At 32.5% G+C, this 24,998-nt stretch overlaps 1 protein-coding gene across 1 annotated transcript in view; it reads left to right on the forward strand.

The window, feature by feature from the left end:
- The first annotated feature begins 1,961 nt into the window (after positions 1–1,961).
- The window catches only part of LOC118189265 (tachykinin-like peptides receptor 86C), a 279,647-nt gene continuing 256,610 nt past the window's right edge, over positions 1,962–24,998 (forward strand). The window contains exons 1-2 of the mRNA XM_035359844.2: positions 1,962–2,173; positions 5,689–6,379. Coding sequence (XP_035215735.1) covers positions 5,850–6,379 — 530 coding nt within the window. The 5' untranslated portion in view covers positions 1,962–2,173; positions 5,689–5,849. The remainder of the gene's footprint in view (positions 2,174–5,688; positions 6,380–24,998) is intronic.

Raw genomic sequence — 24,998 nt, forward strand, 5'->3', positions numbered from 1 at the left:
TCCTTGAATGAAAAAGAAAAGAACTGAAAGTAATGATGCCACTTCCGCTTTCGGTTTGAAAGAAACCAATTTTCATTCGCTAGTAAAAAATTTTATTCTTTTATAGGGGTAGAATCTTGACTGTAATATTTTGTAAATTTTTATTACTTATCAAAGCGGTTTAAATAAATGATAAAGCGACTACAATAGGATTAATGTTACGAAATTATGTGCATGTATAAATAATTTTAGGGAAGTTATAAGGTATTTTCTCCTTGCTTTCTTCATGTCTTCGTAGTGTAACTGTAGCACACTCGACGGGTATTCAAGAAGTCGAGATTTGAGTCTCGGTGATGGCCATGCGGATTTCTTCGATTTCCTTGTATCAAAAAACTCTAAGTGACTCTACAGTGGCGCCCGAACCAAAAAGGTATTGCGTGATAATTCTTCACCACCAGGATTTCGCCAGTGGGTTCCCTAATCCTCTATCGCTGTTGAAAAGGGGGGTATATAAGGAATTTTCTCCCTCCTTTTTCATGCCTTCGACGAGTGACTGGAAGCAAGTCCGACGAAACTGTGGTACCTATTGTATAATGAAACATGGAAATTTGAAGAGAAAGAAATATAAATAGAATGATTTTCTGGCGCTCTGCCATAAAAATGCGATTACAGAGGCATGGCTATCTCGTTAAATTAGCAAAGATATCGCCAAGCTGATGGTGGTTTGGGCGACTTATTTTTGTCGCGACATTTTGGCCCAGCACCTCTGTAACTGTAATTGGTACTTTGACTGAATAACTGTAGTTGATTCCTATGCGTAACTGTAACGGTATGCAGCCCTTGTATGTAAGTTTAAGCAGTATATACCTTCCAGTAATTTCGAGAAATTGAAGGTACTAGAGATTTTATGGCAGCCGAGGGAAAACAACACAGGACTGGAGAAAGCATCACATCAGTTTCTCACTTCCAGAATCGACTGCAGGGCACTGAGATATCTCCGCTCTTGCATTCGCTCTTGCATTGTATTAAGTTTAATGTTCTTAGCAGTTTGATGTATAAGTGTTGACTGAGCTCTGTGCTACTGAGAAGAGCTGTATGAGCCTTTGGTAAAATAAATTTTAGCTATCATCCGTTCTGTGCGCATTAAATCTATTACAAATCCGTGCGCACACAACATTATTAATAAGATTTGCTTAATTTTTTTTTAATGTTATATATTGTACAATACGAAATTTGCTAAACTGGGCCATGTGTTCGTATACATTTTATGTATAAATTCTATTTCAAAAGCAAAAAGCGTCTGCTAATTTTCCATATTGTTCCCTGTATAATATAATTTTCTATATATAAGCCAATTCTTTAAGTTGTCGACAAATAATTCAAGTGAATGGCGTTGCATATGCAATCTTGATATGTTTAATGTACGCTAAAAAGAATATAATTAAATTGTCTAATACGATGTGTTGAAGTAGAAATGCTTAAACAGGCTTCCTTTTAATGAAAGCGTTAAGCAATAAGGGACAAATCAACATATTTTAAAATGCTAGTTCACTCATATAACATGAGTATGCTTTTCACGTATTTGAGGAAAAGAAAAGGTAATATTAGCAATTTTTCATATCATATATTCGAGTACTATATGTATATGTATTCATTGTCATATAGTTGAGTCCATGTAGTTCAATAATACAGCTACCAATAGCTAAATATAGGAATTTTTTCTAAAATATAAACTACTAAAAGAAAACAATAATTTGCCTGAAGAGAAATTTATTAAAGATCGTTTCTCTTTTTATGATTCTTTTCATGAGCCTTTCACCCTATACTAATGGCCACTTACAAACTGAGATTGCGAGAACTAAAGTCATATGATCCGCTGAGAAAGGAAGAGTCGGTGGATATATGCGCAAGGATCGATGGAGGGAAGCGTGGAGATCAACAGCGCCCAACTTCCAGATCTGTCCCACAAACCGCACGAGACGGTAGACAGCTCTTATCCCTCGTTCCGGACATCAAACGAGCAGGACATTGGTTACAAGACCTGAGATTGCCATCTGGAAATTTCACTTCTCAAAATAGTATTTGGTTTAGATGTTTCTCGCCTTATATGAGAAATGGAATCCTGAGAAAAATTTTAAACTTATATTTCGAAATTCTATCTGAAAAAAAAAATCATCCTAGAATAAACTTTTAGGTAAGCAATTTTTTGTATGTAGATATTGTATAGTAAGTAGTCTTTGCATGAGTAGAAAATTTGGAAAATTGTTTTGAAATTAACTGACAGAAATTGCTTAAATTTTTCGGGTAGTTATTTTAGTAACTTCATAATAATATCGCTTCAATGAAATAACGGCAAACTGTTGATTTATCGATCACTAGAGTTTGCGTGATTGTTACATTTATACCAAGATTGTTGTTTCAGTGAAAGAACACAAAGCATTACTTTTGTTCAGCTTCTACATTTTTTTTACCTCTACGTCTCGATATGCTGCTAAAATTGATTTGGGAATACTGTGAGAGTATAGTGGAAACATCATTATGTTTCGTATGTTTCCTAACATGCAAATGCTCATTCACCAACTAATACTTCACATGAAAATATTTCCAATATAGTCATAAAAATTAATATATTATTTTATTAATTCAGAAGTCAAACAACAAAAATCAGCGTTATATTAGCAAATTTTCACAGGACTAGTTTCGATGGTTTGTTGTTTGACTTCTAAAGTAATACTTGCTCGGCGTATTATTTTATATTAAATATTATATTATTGTTATGACATAAATTTTTGTGCATGCTTTTTTTTTTTTTTTTTTTTTTTGTTGTTGATGAATTTTTGCAAAGTTTTTGATTAGAAACATAATCAAATCGAAATAAATATAGGAAAAATAACTTTCAATATAATTATTTTAGATCCTTGATGAATTCAGCAAATGTTTCTGATTAGAAACAAAATAAAATCGAAAAAATATATGAAAATAACTTTAAATATAATTATTTTTGATAATATAAAGCAAAAATCAGAGCTTGAACTGCAATATCAGTTTAATGCATAGCATTAACAATTTTCTTTCTTCTTTAATTTAATTAAACTAAATACGGTAAATGAGGCATTGAAACAGTTCAGTTGCAGTAAGATTCTTCAATGAACTGAGCGCTTAAAAGAACTAGTAAGAACTGCTTTAACATATCTTTAATGGTTTCCGCTAAGATGCTATGCTTGTTACGCTAGCACCTTTTACACATAAAACTACATAAATTATTCGCGAATTATGTAAATATTGCTGCAAATAATTTCCTCCTGTTTTTCGGTGCAAAAGGAAAATGACATTTTGCACTAACGTTAAAGCCCCATTTTTATTTAAACTTCAGTATGGGAGCAATTGTCTTCCATGTCCCGAATTTCAATCATGCTGTACCGAATATGATAAAACTAAAAAATTCTAATTCTTATAAATAATTAATTATTTTAACTATGAAAAATATATAGAATTTTAAAAATAAAATTTTTATGTATTCGGTCGAAACAGATTTTGCATGTTGTTTACATTGGGTTCAAATAAAAAATAGTAACATATTTAAAATATTTCGTTAAAATTTGCTTCTGTTTTTAAATATGATCTATCAGTTAATGCAACATTAAAGAATAAATCGCATACTCAAATGATACATAATTCTTCTAAGAAACGATTATACTTACGTTTAAAAAACAATTTATTTTCTTTATCTAAAGACTATTTTTTTCAGAAGATATTTAACTAAATGTAGAAGCATTTAAAAACTGATATCAACTGAGAATAATTAGGATGTTAAATTTAAATATTATACATTTTAACGTATGTTTAAATAAAGGTTTCATTTAATATTTTATTACTAATAATTAATATATAAAGTTTAATATGTGATGCATCCAAAGATTTAATTTAGTCATGATGTAATAATATGACTTTTCGTAAAAGACGCATGATGTAATAATTGCTTTAGGTTTTATGATTACACGGGAGTTACACATACTGAGCCTCCAATGTTAACAGTTGTGCTGATTGGCATGATCAAAACGTTATAATTATTAATTTTGAATGTATTCAGTTTGGAATTTTATAAACATCCTCGATGAGGGCAGCCTTTTCAGATATATAACGTCTTGAAGCTTATTAGCGCAGAGGGGTATTAGTCTCGAAACATGATTTTGCGTTGTCTCACTTTAATGCTTTGTTTCACTTTTTTTTTGCGTTGTCTCACTTTAATGCTTTGTTCCAAATGGCAACAGATTCATTCGAAATCTGTTGCCATTTGGAAAAAATGAGATATTTTTCATTCATATTTAATCTGCCTATTATTAATGAACAAATTAAACTATTTAAAAGCAATACATACAAATTTTAAATTTTTAAACTTTTATATCTGAATAATTTAAATAAAAATGCATTAAATTTATGATATGTCTAATTTGAAACATTAAGTATTTTTGTAGAATTGTATCTCATATTTTTTCCATTTTAAGTACAAACAAAAGGTACATAATTTTACCCTGTAAGTCTAAATGCATAGTCATCTAATATTCTATAAATTGTTTCCCTATTCCACTAGGCCATCTCTATCGATAATCCCTACTGATAAACCATATTAAACGTTAAAGAGCCTCGTTACAATCTTAACTCTTTCAGAATTTTTGGCTTTCGTTTCAAATATATTACTTTAACGTCGGTAATCATGAACTAAATAATTAAAAATTAAATGGTTCATGAGTTTGAGATATAATATGTATATAAACAATGGTTGAGCTTTTGCATATCTTTATTGCTAACCACATTATTACTTTCGTCCCTGATGGTTAATAATTCTTCCGGATTTATTTTTCAACTGATGTTTCCCTTTGCAATAAATTTTTATTGTCGAAAATCAATGGCTTCTGCAAAAAGTTTGTTGGTTGTACGAATTTGCCATATACTCGCAATAACAGTTTTGTCAAATTTATGTATTTAAAAGTAAATTTTTAGTTTAGTTTCAGAAAGTTTAGACTTTGGATTTTATCGCTTAAAAACAAATTATTGGCATACATGAAAGGAGGACAAAAACTGTAATTACGTATTATGAAAATTCGAAACCAAATGTAGTGATTTAATTTAATCCTTAAATGCATGTAGTTACCATTTGGCAACATACTCATATTTAGTCATGTAAATAAAATCAAAAAACAAGTTTTAGCTTACTGCATAGTGTAATCAAATCGATACACACTGTTTACATATATAGGTTTGAAAGTTTCAGGTAGTGGCACCACTAAAGGTGTAACGATCATTATTGTGAGTTGATGTGTAGGCTGTCGATATCATTTGTGTAAAGGAATTTTTTGATTTTGTGTTTGTTATTGTTTTGATGTATTCCAAGTCTTAAAATTTTTTGAACAAAGTAATAGTATAAAAGTATGTATTATTGCATAAAATTGTTTTTATATATTTTGCCTAATTTAATCATTTAGCAAAAACAATATTTTTTTTTTTTTTTTTCAAAAATTAGAATAAAGCTTAGTTCAGATTTTTTTTTTTTTTTTTTTTTTTTAGTATTTTTTCTATTTTATTTCATATCAATACTAATGCATTTTTGACTTTAAAATTCATGCTGTTAAAGGTTAATGTAATATTATTAGGTTCTAACCAGTGTATTTTATATATTACTGAATTTTAAGAAGTGTATTTTAATTGCAGTAACAGAGATGAAAGAAAAGTGAGGTTACAAAGAAGTCTTTTGAAGTCTATCAGTGAAAAGAAATTTCCATAATTGCCCTTTATATCCAGAACGATTCATCCCATTCCGAACAGAATTAACTAAATCTTGGTAATATCTAAGTAATTACGAATTATCCAAAATGGGAAATATCCAAGAGAAGGAAATCGATCTTCTGGAAGCATACATAGAACTGCAAGACAGTGCACTTAAGGGTAATTTATCTCAATGTGAGGAAATGTTCAGAATGATCTTGAGAGAAAACAATACTTCATCAAAGACCGATGACCTCAATTATACAGTTTATTCTAAGTGTCTTAATAATACTATTCCGAGTGGATTGTTCAACCAGCCGTATATTCTACCTTGGTATCAGCAACTGTCGTGGACTTTAGTGTTTGCTTTCATGATACTGGTGGCAATTGTGGGAAATCTGATCGTCATATGGATAATAGTAGCCCATCGTCGAATGAGAACTGTTACCAATCTATTCCTTTTAAATTTAGCTATTGCTGATTTCTTACTGGCAGGTGGAAATGCTGCCTTTAATTTTGTCTTCATGCTAAACAGCCACTGGCCCTTTGGGGGTACATTTTGTGTGATAAGCAATTTTTTAGCCAATTTGACAGTGTCAACTTCTGTTTTCACGATTTTGGCTATGAGCTTGGACAGGTAAGTGGTTGGTTTTTAGCTTGTGGCATACTTTATTTTTTTTTTTTTTTTTTCATATTTAAAAGCAGTCAACACACTCTTTTTGCTTAGTTCCAGCCAATTTCAGAACTTATACAATCATTACTTTATGCATTTTGTTTAAGTATAAAATCAATTGTTTTATGTTTTAAAAATAATTCCTTTATTTTTCATTCAATGCGAAAAGTTTTAAATTTTATTCCTAATATTAATATTGCTCTCTGCTTTTTTTATATATAGTTTTTTTTTGTTTGAGAATTGCTTTTCACTTTAACATGTTTGTAGAATATTTTTAAGATCTAAAAGAAACTCGCATTATAAATTCATTTCTTTAATCACAGCATTTTGAATAATTTAGTAATCAGAAGAGTGTATCATTCTGTTTGTAAGATCATGATTGGATATCAGCTTCATACACATTTGTTCAGTTATATCTTGTGTACAGCACTGAGGACAGATAGTTTCTTGTTTTTCTAAAAGCTATACAGCTCTGATATACGTAGGATTTCCTATTATTTGAAATACTCACTGGATTTCAATCGCTTTAAATATTTGTTTTAATGAATTTTGTATATTTTAATGAATATTTTTTATAGAAAATTCTGCTGAAGCATGTTTTCAGACTTGCAATTTCTTAATCGGTTGTCTGACTATTTTTTTAATCTTTTTTTATTTCGGCCAGCTTGTGACCAAGCGGATAAAAATACCGAACACAAGTAGTAATGGCCGCGTCCAGATTCCTTTTTAACGAGCTAATTGTCTAGGTTTAACGATTCGTAATTAACCTAATTAATTATTTCTTGATCATCTTAAGAGGTCTGCTACCCCGTATAGACCGGCAGCGATAGATGTGCTACTTTTTTATTTAAGCCGGATTCATAATAGTGTAAAACGCTTGAGAAATGTTTTTTGACAAATAGCATATCAAAGCACTAAAAGTCACATTTTGTGAAAACTGCTTATATTTTTCCCCTCATATCGAAAACGCCTGTTACAGGTACATTTAAGAACTGTTCATTTCAATTCTGAGGAATTCAATTAAGAAATTGTTCATTTCAATTAAGAAACGTAAAAGGATAACGCTAACTCTTATTAATCTTAAGTCATTCGTACGAATGATCTGGACATACTCGCACCTCTTTTAAGTCATTTCATTCACTAGTTCAGTTCCTTGCATCTGTGTATGCAATTTTTGGCGGTAATGAATTTGAGCAGATAGAAAGGCAAAAGAAAAAGTAACGTTTACATTTTTCTAGCATTTTTTTGTCTGATTAGTTTTAATTTAAACTGAATATATATATATATATATATAAAGAGAGAGAGAGAGAGAGATACGTAGATAGATTGATATGTATGTGTGTGGGTGTGGGTGTAAGATATAAAATATGACAGAAAATTACAACCACAATTACTAAATTCAGCAGCAGTTCTTTTAATGCCTAATTTTATTTGCCTACGTTCTTCTTGAAAGAGAATATGCAAGATATAAAATATGAACGAAAATTACTAACAAAATTACTACCTTTAGTAATAGTTCTTTTAGTTCATGTTTTTAATTTGGTTACGACTCCTTCTTGACTTTGAATATAAAATGCATCATTTGAAAATTAATCCTTAAATATTAGTTGACTTGTGTCGAATGGAAAGAGAGTGACAGCGCGCTTTTACTTTGTATCAGATAAAAAAATGTCTGGAACAACAAAAGGAAAACATGAAGAATCAAGATGGTAGAATGAGATCTTTCACTTAGCCGCCATCAGTCGGCGAAGAAAGAAGAAATGAATGAAAATAATGTGAAAAAAAGCAATGTGAAAAAAAGTTGGATCAGTAAAGTAGTAGGTACTTCAAATAATTAACAAAATGTTAGGTTAGAATATCCGAAGGATATTTGTGTTTTGCTCTAGGAAAAGGTGAGCATCGCAAACAGCTGATAGAGCTATTTGGATGTAATAGTACACAAAGGAAAAAATTTGTTGCACGTTTTTTGATATAATTTTGTGTAGTATCAATTTGAAGATCTCTATGTAATCATGCCTGCAATGCGATGAAATTGCACCCAATCACGTTAAAGAAATAATTTACTGTACATCTGGTTCTTTGGCTGTTTTCGTAACCTTTTTTTCTATTTCGCTCGTTGTTGATTAGACGTACCGTTTAGCCTACGCTAGCTATTGTCCATTTGCTTAAACATTCTAGGGTGCATGGCGCACGTATAATAATGATGTGCAATGAAAATGAATATTTGTTCTAAGAATGAAGTTATCAAGGATAAAGTTATGTATTCAAGACACGGATATGTCTATCTTCAAGTTAAATCATTCATAAGTCATTCTTCTACCTATGCAGTAGAGCCTGCCCCAGTTATTACAATGCAAAAAAAAAAAAAAAAAAAAAAAACTTTCTACTCCATTGCAGTTGTTTTCCAGTCATTCATGATGAAAACCAGAAAAAAAAAATTAATGTTAAGCAGCAGTTTTAGGGTTGCCATAAGTAATGGCAAGATAAGGCAGGGTTGCCACCTTTGGCGAGAAATCGCCCATTTGGCGACAAAACTGGCCATATGCCATGGACGAATGGGAATTTTCTGGAAGGAATTCTTACCGGTTTAGCCAAGAATGTTCTCGAACACCAGTCAAAAGCTATATAAACCCTGCTGGTACGCGGAGAGTTAGTATCGAAAGTGTGCCTCGTTTAGAGTGCGAGATAATTAGTCAGTCCATACGGAGTCGATCCAGTTGACAGCCGGGCAGCGAGTGCCAAGTGGGTCCTCGAGTGCATCGAAGAATCTCTTAGTGTATCGCGGTTAATGCTTCGTCGAGAGAGCGCGTTGAGCTCTGAACCGAAGAGTCAGGAGCTGTGCTCTGCGTATCGTCGAGTGCATCGCGAGTTGTAGAGTGTCTAGGGTACGTGAAGTTCCGAGAACGACTAAGCAGAGTCGGGAGCTGTACTCTGGTGCTTTGCAGTGAAGCTGTCTCCACCCTGATAGCTTGATAACCTGAAAGCTGTGTTGCTGATCGTATCAGCATGTTTCTAACAGTTCGACGACTGTGAACGAGATTTTGGAGTTGTCCGGATTCATACCGGCCAATAAAGTGTGTTTCGATACTTCATCAAGTGTCGTTGCTATTCACTCCAAATCTACAAGCCCCGTACGTACGTGAAGGAAGAAAATAACATAACAACTGGTGTCAAAAAAGTGGTGTTGGTATTACATACGCACACATATGTGTGTAAACTGGAATTGCTTAGAAATTTGAAGGTTTTGCGTAATATGAATTTTAAAATTCAGCTCAACTGCTTGATTGTGACAAAATATTGATGAAATAATCAAATAAATAATTTTTAGTTATAATTTAAAATTATTAGCTACTTATTCTCTTTTCATTTACCAATTCTTTTCAATGTAGAAGAAGGTAAGAATAAGATTTTTAGAGTTACCAATGTTGTATAAAAGTATTATATTGAGATTAATTTTATGATATACTGTGATAGAAAGATCAATATTGTTAAGGAATTATGGCTTTGTTATTCTAGAGTTACGATTATTACGACTTTAAAAAATTGCTCCTTCCTTTAATATAGAAGCTTTCATCTATTTTCCGCATGAATGTTATTTATAACTCTTCGGAAATTCAGGCGGTTATAAAAAGCTAAATTTACTAGGATTTCGCATTCAATCTCTTGCACCGGAAAACTGTCTTTTAGCTTATCTGATTTTCCGTAATAGCGAAAAAAATGCTAGAATTCCATGACGATTGTCTGAACGAAAGCCGATTTTCTATCTCATTCTATTCACTGAGCTAGGAATTTCTGACGATATTTTTTTTCTTGTTTGTTTTTTTCTTTTATATATGTATACTAAATAATATTGATTTAGTAAATAAATTATTATTAATTTACTTTGCAGCAAATGCGCAAGTAGTAGAATAACTTGTTTTCGCACTAATTGAATTTAAGATCATACAACTTTTGATATATATATATATGTGTGTGTGTGTGTGTGCGCGCGTGTGTGTGTGTATTTGTATGTGTGTGTTTTCTCAATATCTACTTATGTTTATTTTGAGAGAAATCTGATGCACGCTTAAGAAAAAAAAATCACTTAGGCTTTCATTCTGCAGCTTAAGAAAGAAATTTATTTGCATTAAATTTAAAAATGCGATGTTACAAATCAATTATACGTTTCATAAAATCTTAGTTCAATTAATAAAGTATTTTTTAAATAAATATAATATCAACTAAACTTGCCATAATAATTTAATACAGTTTTATTAAAAGTTAAAAGAACAATAATCGGAGTTTTTCAGAAATTACAGTACTAGTTTCGAAGTTTTTTTTTACAGAACCTGCTTCCTCACCTGCAAGAGTGAAAATGACAAAAGACAAGCTTGTGCTGATGTTAGAACAAGCTTTTCTTTTGAATTAGCTTATCCACATTTAATAATTATATAAATAAAGAATAACAACCATAAAGGGAAATTCCTCTTACATAATAACGTGTCCTTTTACATAATAATTGCACGTTTTTATTGAGCTATCAGGCTGCCGATCACCACTATCGAGTGTTTTTACTCCGAATACTCGGTAGTGGTGTTGGTATTACATACAAGCAGTATTAAAATGTTATTGCGTGTGCCTGATAAACTGCCATTACGATTTTTCAAAAAATTAATCCTTTTTAATTACATTTATAAATACGCAACTTTCGGGGAAAATCTGGGTGGAAAACAAAACTGAATAAGGCAACGAATTAGTGTGAGATAAATAATTAAACAAAAAATTTAAAATGAATTTGAAGAAATTTATCAGAGATAAGAAATTTAGCACGGTAAAAATTCAGAACGTGTTGAAACTAAGTAATACCAAATTGTATTATAATTTCATTAACGATCTACGCAATTTTCAAGAACCTAAGGTATGTTTTCTTGCAAAGAGTATATATTACAGAAACCTACGTAAAAACTAGATAAACGGTCTCCATTATTTCCCTCTTTAACTGCAATTTTACACCTCCCATAATTGCCAGCATTTCGAAATATTCAATTTTTAAACAATAAAAAGGGAATTTTATGCAAAAAAATAGAGAAAAATAATTCAATATATAAAAAAGAAAATTCTGAGGGTTAAACAGGACTTATTAAAAGTCGTGAAACATTTGTTCTTATTTTCTAACGTGTCACCGTTATATTCACTGTAACTGCTTTTTTACTAGCTTAATTAATTAAAGAACATTTCTTTCTCAACAAAGCTACAAATACCTTTTGATTCTTATATGCGAATATGATTTAGGATCGTTAAGACAATAGGAAGAGACAGTGATTCAGGGTTTCATACGGAATAGACAGAATGTTATAAATAACTTCTCATAGGTAAAGCCCTATAATTTCGATACAAGACATGTCCTCATAGCCCGAGAACTTGGAACAATCATTTCAAAACGGCCAAGCCGGACGATGAGCAGTAGACGCAAAGATGTTGACTGCTGATCGTCCAGGCGTCATGAATGACAGCAGTCACCGTGGGCTTTCACGTTTGGTAGAGCGCAATTGTCGACACTGCAGTTCTCTATTGCCAGGTGATTTTTAATCAGGTCAAATCAAAAGTGTTTAAGAGAAAAAAAAAAAAAAAAAAAAAAAATGAGCGAACGTTTCTAAATATACAAGTCTGACTGACCAAAGTTTTTTTGTTGACACCACATCATTATCTTTCCCTCATGTAACTGAGCTTCTAGAATTTTCATTAGACTAATGAACAGCTAAAACATGTGCACTGGTTACATGAAACACGATTTCTGTTGCATTATGTTGTAGAGGGGTTGCTTTAACTTTCTAAGTGTTATTTTAAGCATCTCGTTTCCCATCTGCTATTCCCCACCAGAATGAGTTTTTCATATCGCATTTTATGCAACTGAGTTAGATGGAGTATTTAAGAAAGGTTCATTCTCGTTTTCCATCTGCTATTCCCCACCAAAATGAGTTTTTAATATCGCATTTTATACAACTGATTTAGAAGGAGTATTTAAGGAAGGTTCAATTTACTTAAGAGTCATCAATGGCGCATGTTTGCCGGCTGGCTACTTCGTTTTTAAATCTACTGCACTCTGCCATATTGTACGCCAGCTGAGATTAAGACCCAACTACGTTAGGTATGTGTATAGCTTCGATAAGTCTGTTTAGCTTAGTATTAGATTAGTTTCTTATTGTCTTACCTTAATAACTGAGCATCATATTAATGCACCATATTAATGTAATCATATTAATGAGGGTGTGGGACATATGCCTGTTTACCTCTGTTAGACGCCAGGCTTCCCCGTGCTCCGTCACCTGTCACCTGTCTTACCTTAATCTAACAGCCAGAGTGGAGGCTTTTCTGTAAGCCCGAGAAAGGGCCATCTGTTATCATTTCTTTGAGTGAATAAAAGAGTATTTTTCTTCTGACGCTGTCGGAAATACTCGAACTCAGCGATAAGTCGTCACTTATTTCACTAGGTTTCTCTATGTTTTAATATATACAAAGTGCTGAGGAACGTGTTATAATGTCAGTGGATGATTCAAAATTCTTTGGGGCTTGTTGGCCTCTCAACTCGCCGGCGGCTGTTAGGCCAATGTACGGCCGGTGCAGCTCAGGCGTATGGAGGATCATATATGCTATGAACGAAAATTTACATAGTCTTCCTTAGGTCCTGTGATTTTGGCAGACAAAGCTATGTAAAATGTATTACTATAAGACTATCACTGCAGGTTATCACAGATTTGCTTTTACAAACAGTGGTGGCATCTTTTCATGTCTTCCCAAATGACGATGGTTGTTTCAGCAAGACAGCACTCTTTGGCACAAGCCCAAAATTTTGCTCACATTACTTCAGGAATTCAGCATTAACTCCTGACAGCTAAATCGCAATCCACTGAGCATCTGTGGGACATCAGGAAATGACTTTTCCTAGCTCAAGATCCAATGCCACGTAATTTATACGAACTGACGGATCTGTGCTTAATAGTTGTTTCGAATTTTCTGAGAACACACATCAAAAAGTTCAGCGAAACTATGCTTGCCCGTATTGAAGCTACTGTGTGATCTGAAGGTGAACCAACATGGCTTTAGGTAAGAATTGGAGGCTCCCTTCAGCCCACCTGGACACGAGTGTCCCCATAGCTCTAAAGAAGGTGTCATGTATCTCCACAAAGGGAGGCAGCCAGTAACTCAGCCACCTCCAATTAACAAGGCTTTAGGTGAGTGATCATAAGGTTTTGTCTGTTCAAAATGCATCACGCTTTCTGCCTTCTTCACTGGCTTAAAAAATCTACAGATTCTATTTTCTGACTGAAACATGTTATGTATGAAAGAGTTAAACGAAATCCGCAAAATAATACCAGCGCAATGCAGTTCAGTCGGGTTTTAAATGAATAAAGTTTTTGCATGCTCTCACAGACGGTATAATGGTGTAGTGGTTAGGCGAGCCGACTGCGGTGCCATAGAATTCGGGTTCGAATTCTGGAGAAACCATGATTTTAACTGTTCGTTCTTTTATAGGACGCAAAGGTGGCCCACTGTTAGTTTTGACTTCATAATAAAGTGACTTATGTTTCTGGCCTTAGTAGTGGCCAAACGTCTATAATCATTTGTGTCTGCCATTTAGAAAAAAAAAAGGAACCGCATTTAGCGCAAAAACGAAAGGTACTTGAAAATGGCGGAAGAAATATTCAGAATATGTTTTTCATTGTATTGTTTAAATAAATGAAAAACAAAGATTTCTTTAAATATGCTCTGAGATAGCAAACTGAAGTAATTAATGTGAGGCAAAATATCTGAACAATATCCTCAAGGAGTTTAGCAAATACATCTAAAGTACAATTTACTGATGACATAATGTTTTCTTTTCAAAGTTTTACAAATGAAAAAACAGCATCTATAATAGTCACTTTATATCAGTATATATAAAAATAAAACAAGCTTTCGAGTTATTTGTAAATGGAAATTGTTGAAAAAAATAGATTCTTTAGCAAGTGGTAAATGAATACTTAAAAAAATAACCAAGTATTAGCTATAAAATAGCATTCGTTGAAGCAATTTCTATGAAAATGCTTGAAACCGCAAGACCGGAAGAATTGATAAACACAGTAGAGAGAAATCAGGAACTGAAATTTAACCTTATAATTATACTCCTTTTTTCTTGCATTTTATTTAAACTTATTGAATTCAATTAAATCTACTTCGCCGACAGCGCATAAACCACAATAGAATAAATGCATTCTTTAAAATTCACTCTATTTGTTTACTATAGCGACACTTCTGGCGCTAGATTCACTTAACAGTATCATATTTCGTTCATATTATAACTCAGAATGCACAAAATTTAGATCCTTTAAAGAATTATCAAATCTTTGCTACATGTTCTATTCAAATACTATAATAAAGCTAGAACGATGTATAAAAACAATTAAGCACACAAAACAGAAAAGAAACAGTTTTTCACAGACGATTGAGTATTTCTCATTCAATTAATTCAGTTCTCACTTGCGAAAAGGCAAAAATACATAAAAACTCAAAATATATGTATTAAAAATTACGTAGTAAATCTTAAACACTTATTTCCTCGGAAAAATTCCAGAAAGGATTAAGCATGATTTAATTCGCAATAGCAAATGAAGGCGTTGTCTTTGTTGTTGCGAAGCTAAGTTTCTCTAGATTGGCAACAAATCCACTAGTCTGCTGTTTGAAACGTAAACAAGCAATGGCCGCCATCAAAAAAATTATTAGGCTTAGCGGCACTTAAACAACTTTAAAATTGTTGATAATTCTAAAATTATTGCATACAGATTTACTAAAGGCATAAAAACCTTAAACGGAAGATAAGAACAACATAATTCATTCATTTTTAAAGCAAAAATGTACAATTTACAAACATATAAGAGTAAAGAAACTGAGATCACTGAGCCGGGTAACAGGCTGGATATATATATAAATATATTTATATATGTTTGGTGCTGCCAATTCCAAACAAAATACGAGGTGCACATCTACATGTTATAGCAGTCTTATGTACAAAATTTCAGCGTTCTGAGGCTACTCGTTTTTGAGTTATGCGAGATACGTACGTACGTACATACGTTCGTACAGACGCCACGAAAATTTCTCTTCACAATTCATTTTAAAGCAGTTTTATAATTTTTTTGAAGGAAAGGAGTATTTTCTTCTGTCCTTACGTACAGATATCACGCAAAAACATCGTTAAATTGCCTTCGATAGCGGTCAAAATGGATATTTTCGTTGAAATATGCTGCCTGGAACTTTTCGCGATTACAATACTCCCTACTTCGTACAAGGAAGTAAAAATATATCCTTGCACAAATGTACACTCAGGTTTTAAAATAGGTTATTTTCATGCAAGTGATGCGACTCAAATTTATACAAAATATGTATAAGTCTGTGTGACAACCTTTTTGCCCGTAGATGACATACTGTAATAAGCGTAACATAAGCACTTTTTTCACTGTAACGTCTAGACGAATCCATTTACTCTTAACAAAAACTGTACGCTGTAAAATGCATCATCTTTAGCTTATTAATATACTACAGATATTGCATACTGACAGTACACAGTACTTTGAAAACTGGAAAAATGTAAGATAAATGCAAGGCAAGCATCATTTGCCTTAAAATTTAAGGAATATACATTTAAGGAAATGTCTATTCCAAATCTCATATTATGTGGACTTCCTTAATCTCAAATAAAACTGAACATTTCCAAATCTTGTAATACTAAACATAGAAGCACTTTTGTAGTGTGATAATTTTCAAGAAAAATTGTATATTTAAGAAGGTGAGGTACATTTCATTATATCAAAATGTATAAAAAATACAGCACAGTCTTAAGACTCAATAAATAACTATATTTACAACTAAATATAAATCTTGAACTTTTGTGTACTTAGTACGATATCCTTGATATTGTATATGCTGCTTCTACTGTAGATTACATATATCAAAATGATTCAAATGCAATATAATTAAAATTTCTTTTCGCGATTGACATAACACGTACTGTTTGTAACATTATAGATAAATAAATAAATCTATTTAGGTATTCTTTTTTCAAATTAGAAGATTGCGTAGTGAAAATAACCTATTTTAAAAGCGATGTAATTATTATTTTCTTAAAAAATAGCATTATTGATGTCCCCAAAATCAGTTACATTTTACTATACCATTAAATCGAATTTCTAAAATTTTTGTAAGCAGACCGTTTTATAATCGTATATAGCTTGTATAATTGGTCACAATGTCTTAAAATCCTGATCAACAGTTTTCATAAAAATTATGCCTGATATTAGGAAAACCACAATATTGAGAAATAATAAGTTTAATAGATAATTTTCTTCAAATTTTGTAGAAAATGTCCAATTTTGTGTCAAAATATCTATATTAGAGCAATGCTATATATAAATATAATACATAAGTCGAGCTTTCGAGAGATGAAAATCGCAAGTAGAATTTCATCAATCGGCGCAGTAGAACGTGAGATATATAGAACTGTCTCCCCCCTTCTTTTGCGCAGTGTAAATTTTTTGTTTTATATGAACCAAATATGTAAAAGTTTGCTTATACGCAAACATTTATAGCTACATATTTAAACTAAAATAAAATCTTCAACATTTTAATGAGACAAAAATTTCACTGTTTATTATTATTCATTTTTTATGATTTCAAATTTAATTATAAGTCTAAAAGCTGTCATATGAGGCGCATAATAATTACTCGTTTTATACAGATATATTTTTTCGCAATTAATCAGAATATCGAACACAGCCATAAATTTTCTAAAAATTCTCATATTTAATTTTCAGTCCGTAATCATTGAGAAATAAATTTTATGCAGTGTGATTAATAATTGCCAACAATTATTAAAGATTTTTTGCTTTATTAAAATTTCATTGCGTCGATAAAAAAAGGGTTTTTTTATTAAACAAGCATTACATGAATTTTGTTTCAAAAGATTTCCTAAGAAAAAAATTAGGATCAAGATAAATAAAAAGCTCCCGATTCGTATTTTTATAACATTCTTTTGAAATAACTCTTTGTTTAATCAGTTTTTATTTTATCTCTTTGAATATTACTGAATTATTTAATTGCATCATTTCTGCTTTGATAGTACAGTATTTAGTCTCTAAGAGGCTAATGTAATTGCCGCTATCTACCTTCGTAGGACTATTAGATAAAGCAGCACGAGGATATCATAATGTTTCTTGTAATTAACTTTTTTATATTACACTACCTTGCGTCGGTCTATTAGACAAAGAAACACGCAGATATCATAATATTTCTTACAATTAATTTTTATGTCATATGTATCTATATATCGTTTTTATATTTTACATATTATATGTCTCTTTGTAATTATGGTTAAAAACAATTTCGGACAACAGTTTTTATTTTTTATGCAATTATAAATCTGAAGCCTCCTCAGATGCAGAACTATTTTTATGACTTACTTCCCTTACCATACTGTAACATCCAGACAATTTCACGAATTTTAACGTAGTGGTGAACTCAGGGCTGCGACTGCCACTGGCGCCGCGGGGTCTTATGGACAATTTACGCGATGAATGCTCATAGACTGAAAGCGCTCAAATCATTAAGCTCATTGAAACCTGTGAAATAGGGTTTAAGCCGTAGCCAATCGGAGAAAATTGTGAATATTGAGAGAATTGAGAAAATTGCGGAAATTGAGAAATTAAAATTGCGAATGCGTAAATGTGTAGCTGACGAGAATATTGACTGAATGTCTGTTCATATTTGATTTGCTGTGATCTATTGGTTCTTGGAGGTTCAATTAGAACACTTGAACAAAATCTTAATATCAGTGTTTGTGACGTAAAACGAGTCTAGTTGGGTAGCAACGAAGCTCGACTTATGTCACTATAAGGTATTTCTCCCGCCTTCTCGGCGTGCCTTCGTGGTGTAGTGGTCAGCACACTGAGCCGGTATTTCAGAGGTCCGTGGTTCAATTCCCGGCGAAGGCGATTGCTCATTTTTCATCTTGTCTGCTTCTAATTAACCTAATGACTCTACAGTGGCGCCCGAACTAAAAGGGTGTTGGATGATGATTCTCCTCACCGAGGATTTGGCGATTGGGTCCCTTAAAAACCCCAGTCGCCCTTTAAAAGGGGGGACTATATAAGGTATTTCTCCCGCCTTCTTGGCGTGCCTTCGTGGTGTAGTGGTCAGCACACTGAGCCGGTATTTCAGAGGTCCGTGGTTCGATTCCCGGCGAAGGCAATCGCTCATTTTTCATCTTGCCTGCTTCCAAAAATTACCTAATGTCTCTACATCACTTATGACCGCAAAACCTGAGCTTATAATAGGCCTTTGATAATAATGACAACTAGAACATCGCGTGGTTCTTTATATACGAGACCACGGTTTTTCCAAACTCCGTTCCAGGTTTAAAGGATAATCTGCCGAAAGGCGGATTCGATGGTCTCCCATTTCGTTTCCTCATCACCAAGCGACTCTAGAGGACTTTCTCCATGCCGTGTATTTTAAGTGCCTCTATACAGCAAAGACACCATAGAATTACAAACATTCAAGTTTTCACCAGGATTCGAACTCGGGCCCATAGATAATGGATGGCGCCATACCGAACAGGGCGGGAGATTCGAAATTTAGATACAATAATCATTCAAATTTCGCTTATTTCAGTTGTCAATCATACTTTGAGTCAATTGAAGTTTACACTTCTGCTTGTAAACAATAATATTTTAGAGCTTATTGCAAACCGAATATTAGAATGAGTACATATAAAATGTTTGTTTTGAAGGCACGTATGTATAAAGGTCAATTATGACTTATAAAAGTAAATTGTATGTTAGGTTATTTGGATGTGAGAGGGATACCTTGATGGTTTCATGGAGAACTTCCTAAAGAAAACTGGTTTGCATTGAAGATACACAGGGACAAAGTCATAAAAAGTAGTTAATTTGAAAACATAACTAATTGCCCCCTCAAAATATGTAAAAATCTCCGTAAAATTTCGTGTCCAGCATATCTTCAGCTACTCCTGTTTACTTGCCATCTTACAACGCGTCAAAGGGGAACAGAGTTTAAGCTTTTAGAAATAACTAATTATTATTTAAATAAGATTTATGTTTATGAATATAAACAGTTACTCAGTTTATAACAATAAAATATTTTATTGTTTTTTTAAAAAAAAAAACAACTTCAAAAACTTTTAACAAGCGAGTGAAAATTATGTAAAGTATAATGATGACATTTATATCGCTGTGTTCAAATTTTGATGTAAAAAAAGAATTCCACGTACGAAATTATTGCTGTAATTTCCAGAATACTAGAAAGAATAATTATGAGAAATTAAAACGCTAATTTAGATACTAAAAGATTAATTTGCTTGAATTTAAAATGTATAGGGATGATTAATTATGAAACTAAAATTCGCATAGAATATAAAAAGCAATAGTGATTTCTAAAAACTTTATTCAAAGTTATCAACAAATTAATCTCGAGTTTGATACTATTGTGTCTCTTTTGAATTTAAACATGCAAGCACTCATTGCAGACGTGAGTGCTTGCATGTATGGGCGATTTCGTATCCTTAGCTGCTTGACGCTAATGGATAAACAGCAAAAAGGATTCTGAGGTTTTAACTAAACCCTGTATTCTATTATTCATGAGAGAAATATTTAAATCTGCTTATACACAGTCTATCATACTTACATTAGTCCCCCAGAAACATAAAAAGATGCTGCTACATTTTGTTATTTTGCACTGAATAGTGCTGATACTTTTCGATTCTCAAACTTTAGATTTATCATCGTTTATTTGTTTATTTTTAGAAATAGTAATGCTACAAAGCAAGGTGTTTTTTTTTTTTTTTTTTTTTTTTTTTTTTTTTTTTTTTTTTACGGCAGAAAATAAGTATTGCTTAAAAGGCTGCTTGTCAGACACAGAAAAAAATGTTAAAATATGTATTTATACTTTTACTGGACTTAATAAGTTATTTGATGTTTGCTATTATTTGGCAAAACATGCCTTCAGTTATAACTAATCTCTTACTAATACCTCCTGTAAGTACTATTAAGAAGAAAAAGATCTATAATTCAGTTTGATGCACTTAAGATTTTATCAATAACGTAGAGTTTCCTTACGCATTATCACGTCAGTTAGAACTTCTCTCCCAAGAAAAGGTTGCTTCACATGCTTTATCTTTCCTTTCTTTTATAGCAAATCTCGTATTTTCTTTGATGCCTTATATTGCACTATCATTTCTGGAATACTTCCAACAGCTATTGCCTTCGAGATTCATTCACTTGACATTCTGGCTGAATTTTCCGACTATTCAGTGGGCTTATTTCACTAGAATAAACTTTCTGGATATCAGAAGTCATTTCGGAATTGTCTACCAGATGCCGAGCGGTGAAGGCGCATAAGACTTTACCGCTCGGCATAAGATAAAGTTCTGGGGTTCGAATCTTGGCGAACCGTCTGGCTACACGGGTGTTTTCGTGGTTTTTCGATGTGTAACGTGTAAACGAGTCAGTTTTCCTTAGACATTTATCCACGAATGCATCGCTCCTGCTAGGCAGATAGCCCTCGAGTGATTTGCCATAATTACGCAAAACAAAACCATTGTAGATAAAATAAGATTTATTGTGTCATTAGTTATTTTCTTGGATTTTTTGGCAGTGTCATGAATTTAATGATCATTCCGATGTTTCATCGTTATTGTCATTAGGTGCTCATATTGAAAACCGTACTTCATTAGTCAGTTACACTACCTGATCATGTTTTACATAGTAAAATATTTTTCATTACCAAATTTACTATATTTAATTATATCCAAACATTACATAAAAACGCTGAAAGAGCATGGAATGCATAAACAGTGGTAAATTTCAAAATCGTAAAAAACAACCTTATATTTAGCGTAGGTATAATGAAACACTCAATCGATTTCGAGGGCAGCTAAAGGTCCCTCCTCATCAGGAGAAAGAAATACATAGAAAGAAGAAAATAGGAATCACAGAAACACGTGGTGCTTATCAGCACTGCACGTGGTTATAACTAGATTTTTAATCAGAGTTGCACTGGCCGCCTACTTATACTGAGCCAGGCTGTCTGATCAAGCATAAAGAAATATTAGCGAAGTTAAAATTTTATTTGAAGTTCAGATTATGAGCGTAATGTGCATTTGCCCCTCGCTCCCTATTTTAACTTCGCTAATATTTCTTTATGCTTGATCAGACAGCCTGGCTCAGTAAAAGTAGGCGGCCAGTGCAACTCTGATTAAAAATCTAGTTATAACCACGTGCAGTGCTGATAAGCACCACGTGTTTCTTATTTTCTTCTTTCTATGTATTTCTTTCTCCTGATGAGGAGGGACCTTTAGCTGCCCTCGAAATCGATTGAGTGTTTCATTATACCTACGCTAAATATAAGGTTGTTTTTTACGATTTTGATTGTCACATTAGCGTGTTTCTCTTCTAGTCTAGTGGTAAATTTGTTGATTAAAATTAGGTGTACTACCAGGCTGTAACTCAACGCATGCTTTGCTAAAAAGAACCCAGAACTTTATATATATATTGTGAATTAATCGTGGAAAAAATTATAATTCTATTTATTTCTATGCTACCGCACATATGTAGTGCATTATAATAGTTTTTTAAGCAGCAGAAATCATGTCCGTTCTGAAATATACTGCGGATATAATATTAATTTGGCAACACTTGCTACCGAAATAACAGCTACATTTCTATAAAATAAAGCCTCTGGGGCATCTGTGAAAGTATCTTAGAATTGCAAGCTTAAGGACACTATAGATGCGTGGTGTTTCTGTTTAGAAACAGGATAAGTAACTAAAAAATCTGATGTGTACACCACATGACTTCCTTGTACGGAATATTAAATTATACGCATTTTTTTCCTTGCACTTCATTTAAACTTATTGGATTGAATTAAATTACTTCGCCGACAGCGCATCAAGCACAATAGAATAAATGCATTCTTTAAATAATCCAATAATTATATAACAGTTAACTTTTATATTTCGTTCATATTATAATTCATAATGCACAAAATTTATATCATTTGAAGAATAGAATTATCTAATCGTTGCCACATGTTCTATTCAAATACTATAATAAAGCTAGAACGATGTATAAAAGAAATTAAGCAAACAAAACAAAAAAGAAACAGTTTTTCACAGACGACTAAGTATTTCTCATTCAATTCGTTCAGTTAATTAATTCTCATTTAATTCATTCTCACTTCGCGAGAGAGCAAAAATGCATAAAAACTCAAAATATCTATATTAAAAATTACGAAGTAAATCTTAAACATTTATTTCCTCGAAAATATTCCAGAAAGAATTAAGCATGATTTAATTGGCAATAATAAATGAAGGCGTTATCTTTGTTGTTGCGAAGCTAAGTTTCTCTAGATTGGCAACAAATCCACTAGTCTCTGTTTCAAATGTAAACATCAATGGCCGCCATTTAAAAAAGGCTTAGCGACACTTAGAGAACTTTAAAATTGTTGATAATTTTCAAAGTATTGCATACAGATTTACTAAAGGCATAAAAACCTTAACCGAAAGATAAGAACAACATAATTCAATCATTTTTAAAGTAAAAAATGTACAATTTACAAACATATAAGAGTAAAGAAACTGAGATCACTGAGCCGGGTAACAGAGTGGATATATATATAAATATATTTATATATGTTTGGCGCGTCCGAATGCCACGAAAATAGGACGTGCACATCTACATGTTATAGCAGTCCTATATACAAAATTTCAACGTTCTGAGGCTACTCGTTTTTGAGTTATGCGAGATACGTACATACGTTCGTACAGACGCCACGAAAAATGCCCTTCAGAATTAATTTTAAAGCAGTTTTATAATTTTTTTGAAGGAAAAGAGTATTTTATTTTGTCCTTACCTACAGATATCACGCAAAAACATCGTTAAATTGCATTCGATAGCGGTCAAAATGGATATTTTCGTTGAAATATGCTGCCTGAAACTTTTCGCGATTACAATAGTTCCTTTCTACTTCGTACAAGGAAGTAAAAAAGGAAGTTTATATACCTAAGCAAGCAATAACATGCAGTGCAGGGAATAATTGCTCGTTTTAATAAATGCTAATTTATTTTCTCTGTTTCTGTGAAGTTTCGTTCAACAATTATTAGAAGAAATTCTATTAGAATATGACAGACAGGACAGCTCGATCAATCATTCACTCATTTATTCTTCTGTTTGGTTAGAAATTAGTATTGCTAAGGAGGCAGAATCTAAAAGTTGTTTAATTAAGTTAATGTCGAATGTATATGAAATGAAACATTAGATATTAGATACTTGTCATTAAGTTATTATTTTTAAAGCAGGAGTGATGAAAAATGAGCAACGCCTTCGCCGGGAATCGAACCACGGACCTCTGGAATATGCGCCCAGCGTGCAGGCCATCATACCACGAGGGTATGCTATGAAGGCCGGAGAAATACCTTATATTCTTTCATATTGTCTACGAATTTGATCTGAAGGAAGTTTTATTTAAGTTTAAATAACTGCCGATTAAGTAGAATTCCTATTAGTAGTAATTGGGCATTTTCCAGGAGTACTTCAATCTGTAATATAATACTCTACGTTTCGTATCTACTCGTACTACTCTACTTTTTCACACGTGAGTGAAACTGTCAGTTTTTTCCCTTGTACTGTAATATACTGTTTCAGTTTTAGGTCATTAACTTTAATTTCTAATTTTTAAAAACATACAACAATGGGAAAATTTTGAATAAGTAACAGACGAAATGACAGCGGAAAAGATGTCTCAGACAATAATCATTTTAGCGGGATACACACAGAACACATTTTAGGCTATAATAAATGCGTTTACTATGGCTGGAATATGTAGAACAAATGAGGTACAGGTACAGGTACAAGTAGGCAGGACACTAAGGGGAATTTCACTTTTAGTATTACCCGCAGCTTTAATTATGTATTTCTGCCTCAGTTTTCATACAGAACACCTCGAGATGGTCTGATGTCTTTGAGCTCCTTAGTATTAAATGTCCTCATGCCGCGCAGACATTATCTTACAAACATACATGTTTTCTTAGGGATTCGACAGTATGGAAGCCAGTGAGGCTTACTAATTACTGATCCGAATGACACAAATAAGGTACAGTGAAAAACATTTTCAAACAATAATCTGATTTACAGTTTAATTTAACACAAATAGTTTATTTATTTAAAAAAAAAACGACCATGCGTCATTGCTTGGGGCAAATGTATCACGAAAATATGTCATCTCTATTCAGATTATAGTTTGACCAGTCTTTTATATTTTTGTACGCATGCTATAGAATATATTCTTAAGAACTAATCAGCATCTCGTTAACAACATCTTTCTTAACACAGCCACTGAGTATATTCGTTCTTCCATTAATGAAAATGCTGCAAATTTAACATCTGCCTATATGTGCTTTTAACCGTTAAGTTATGGGACCATTAGAGTTGAGAGTGTTTGTGTTATCGTAACCACTTCAGTTAGCTCACTGGATTCTAATTATCAGATTCTACTCATT

The sequence above is a fragment of the Stegodyphus dumicola genome, chromosome 2 (genome assembly GCF_044657685.1).
Source record: "Stegodyphus dumicola isolate Sdum_Otavi_A_Nest chromosome 2, ASM4465768v1".
NCBI lineage: Eukaryota > Metazoa > Arthropoda > Arachnida > Araneae > Eresidae > Stegodyphus > Stegodyphus dumicola.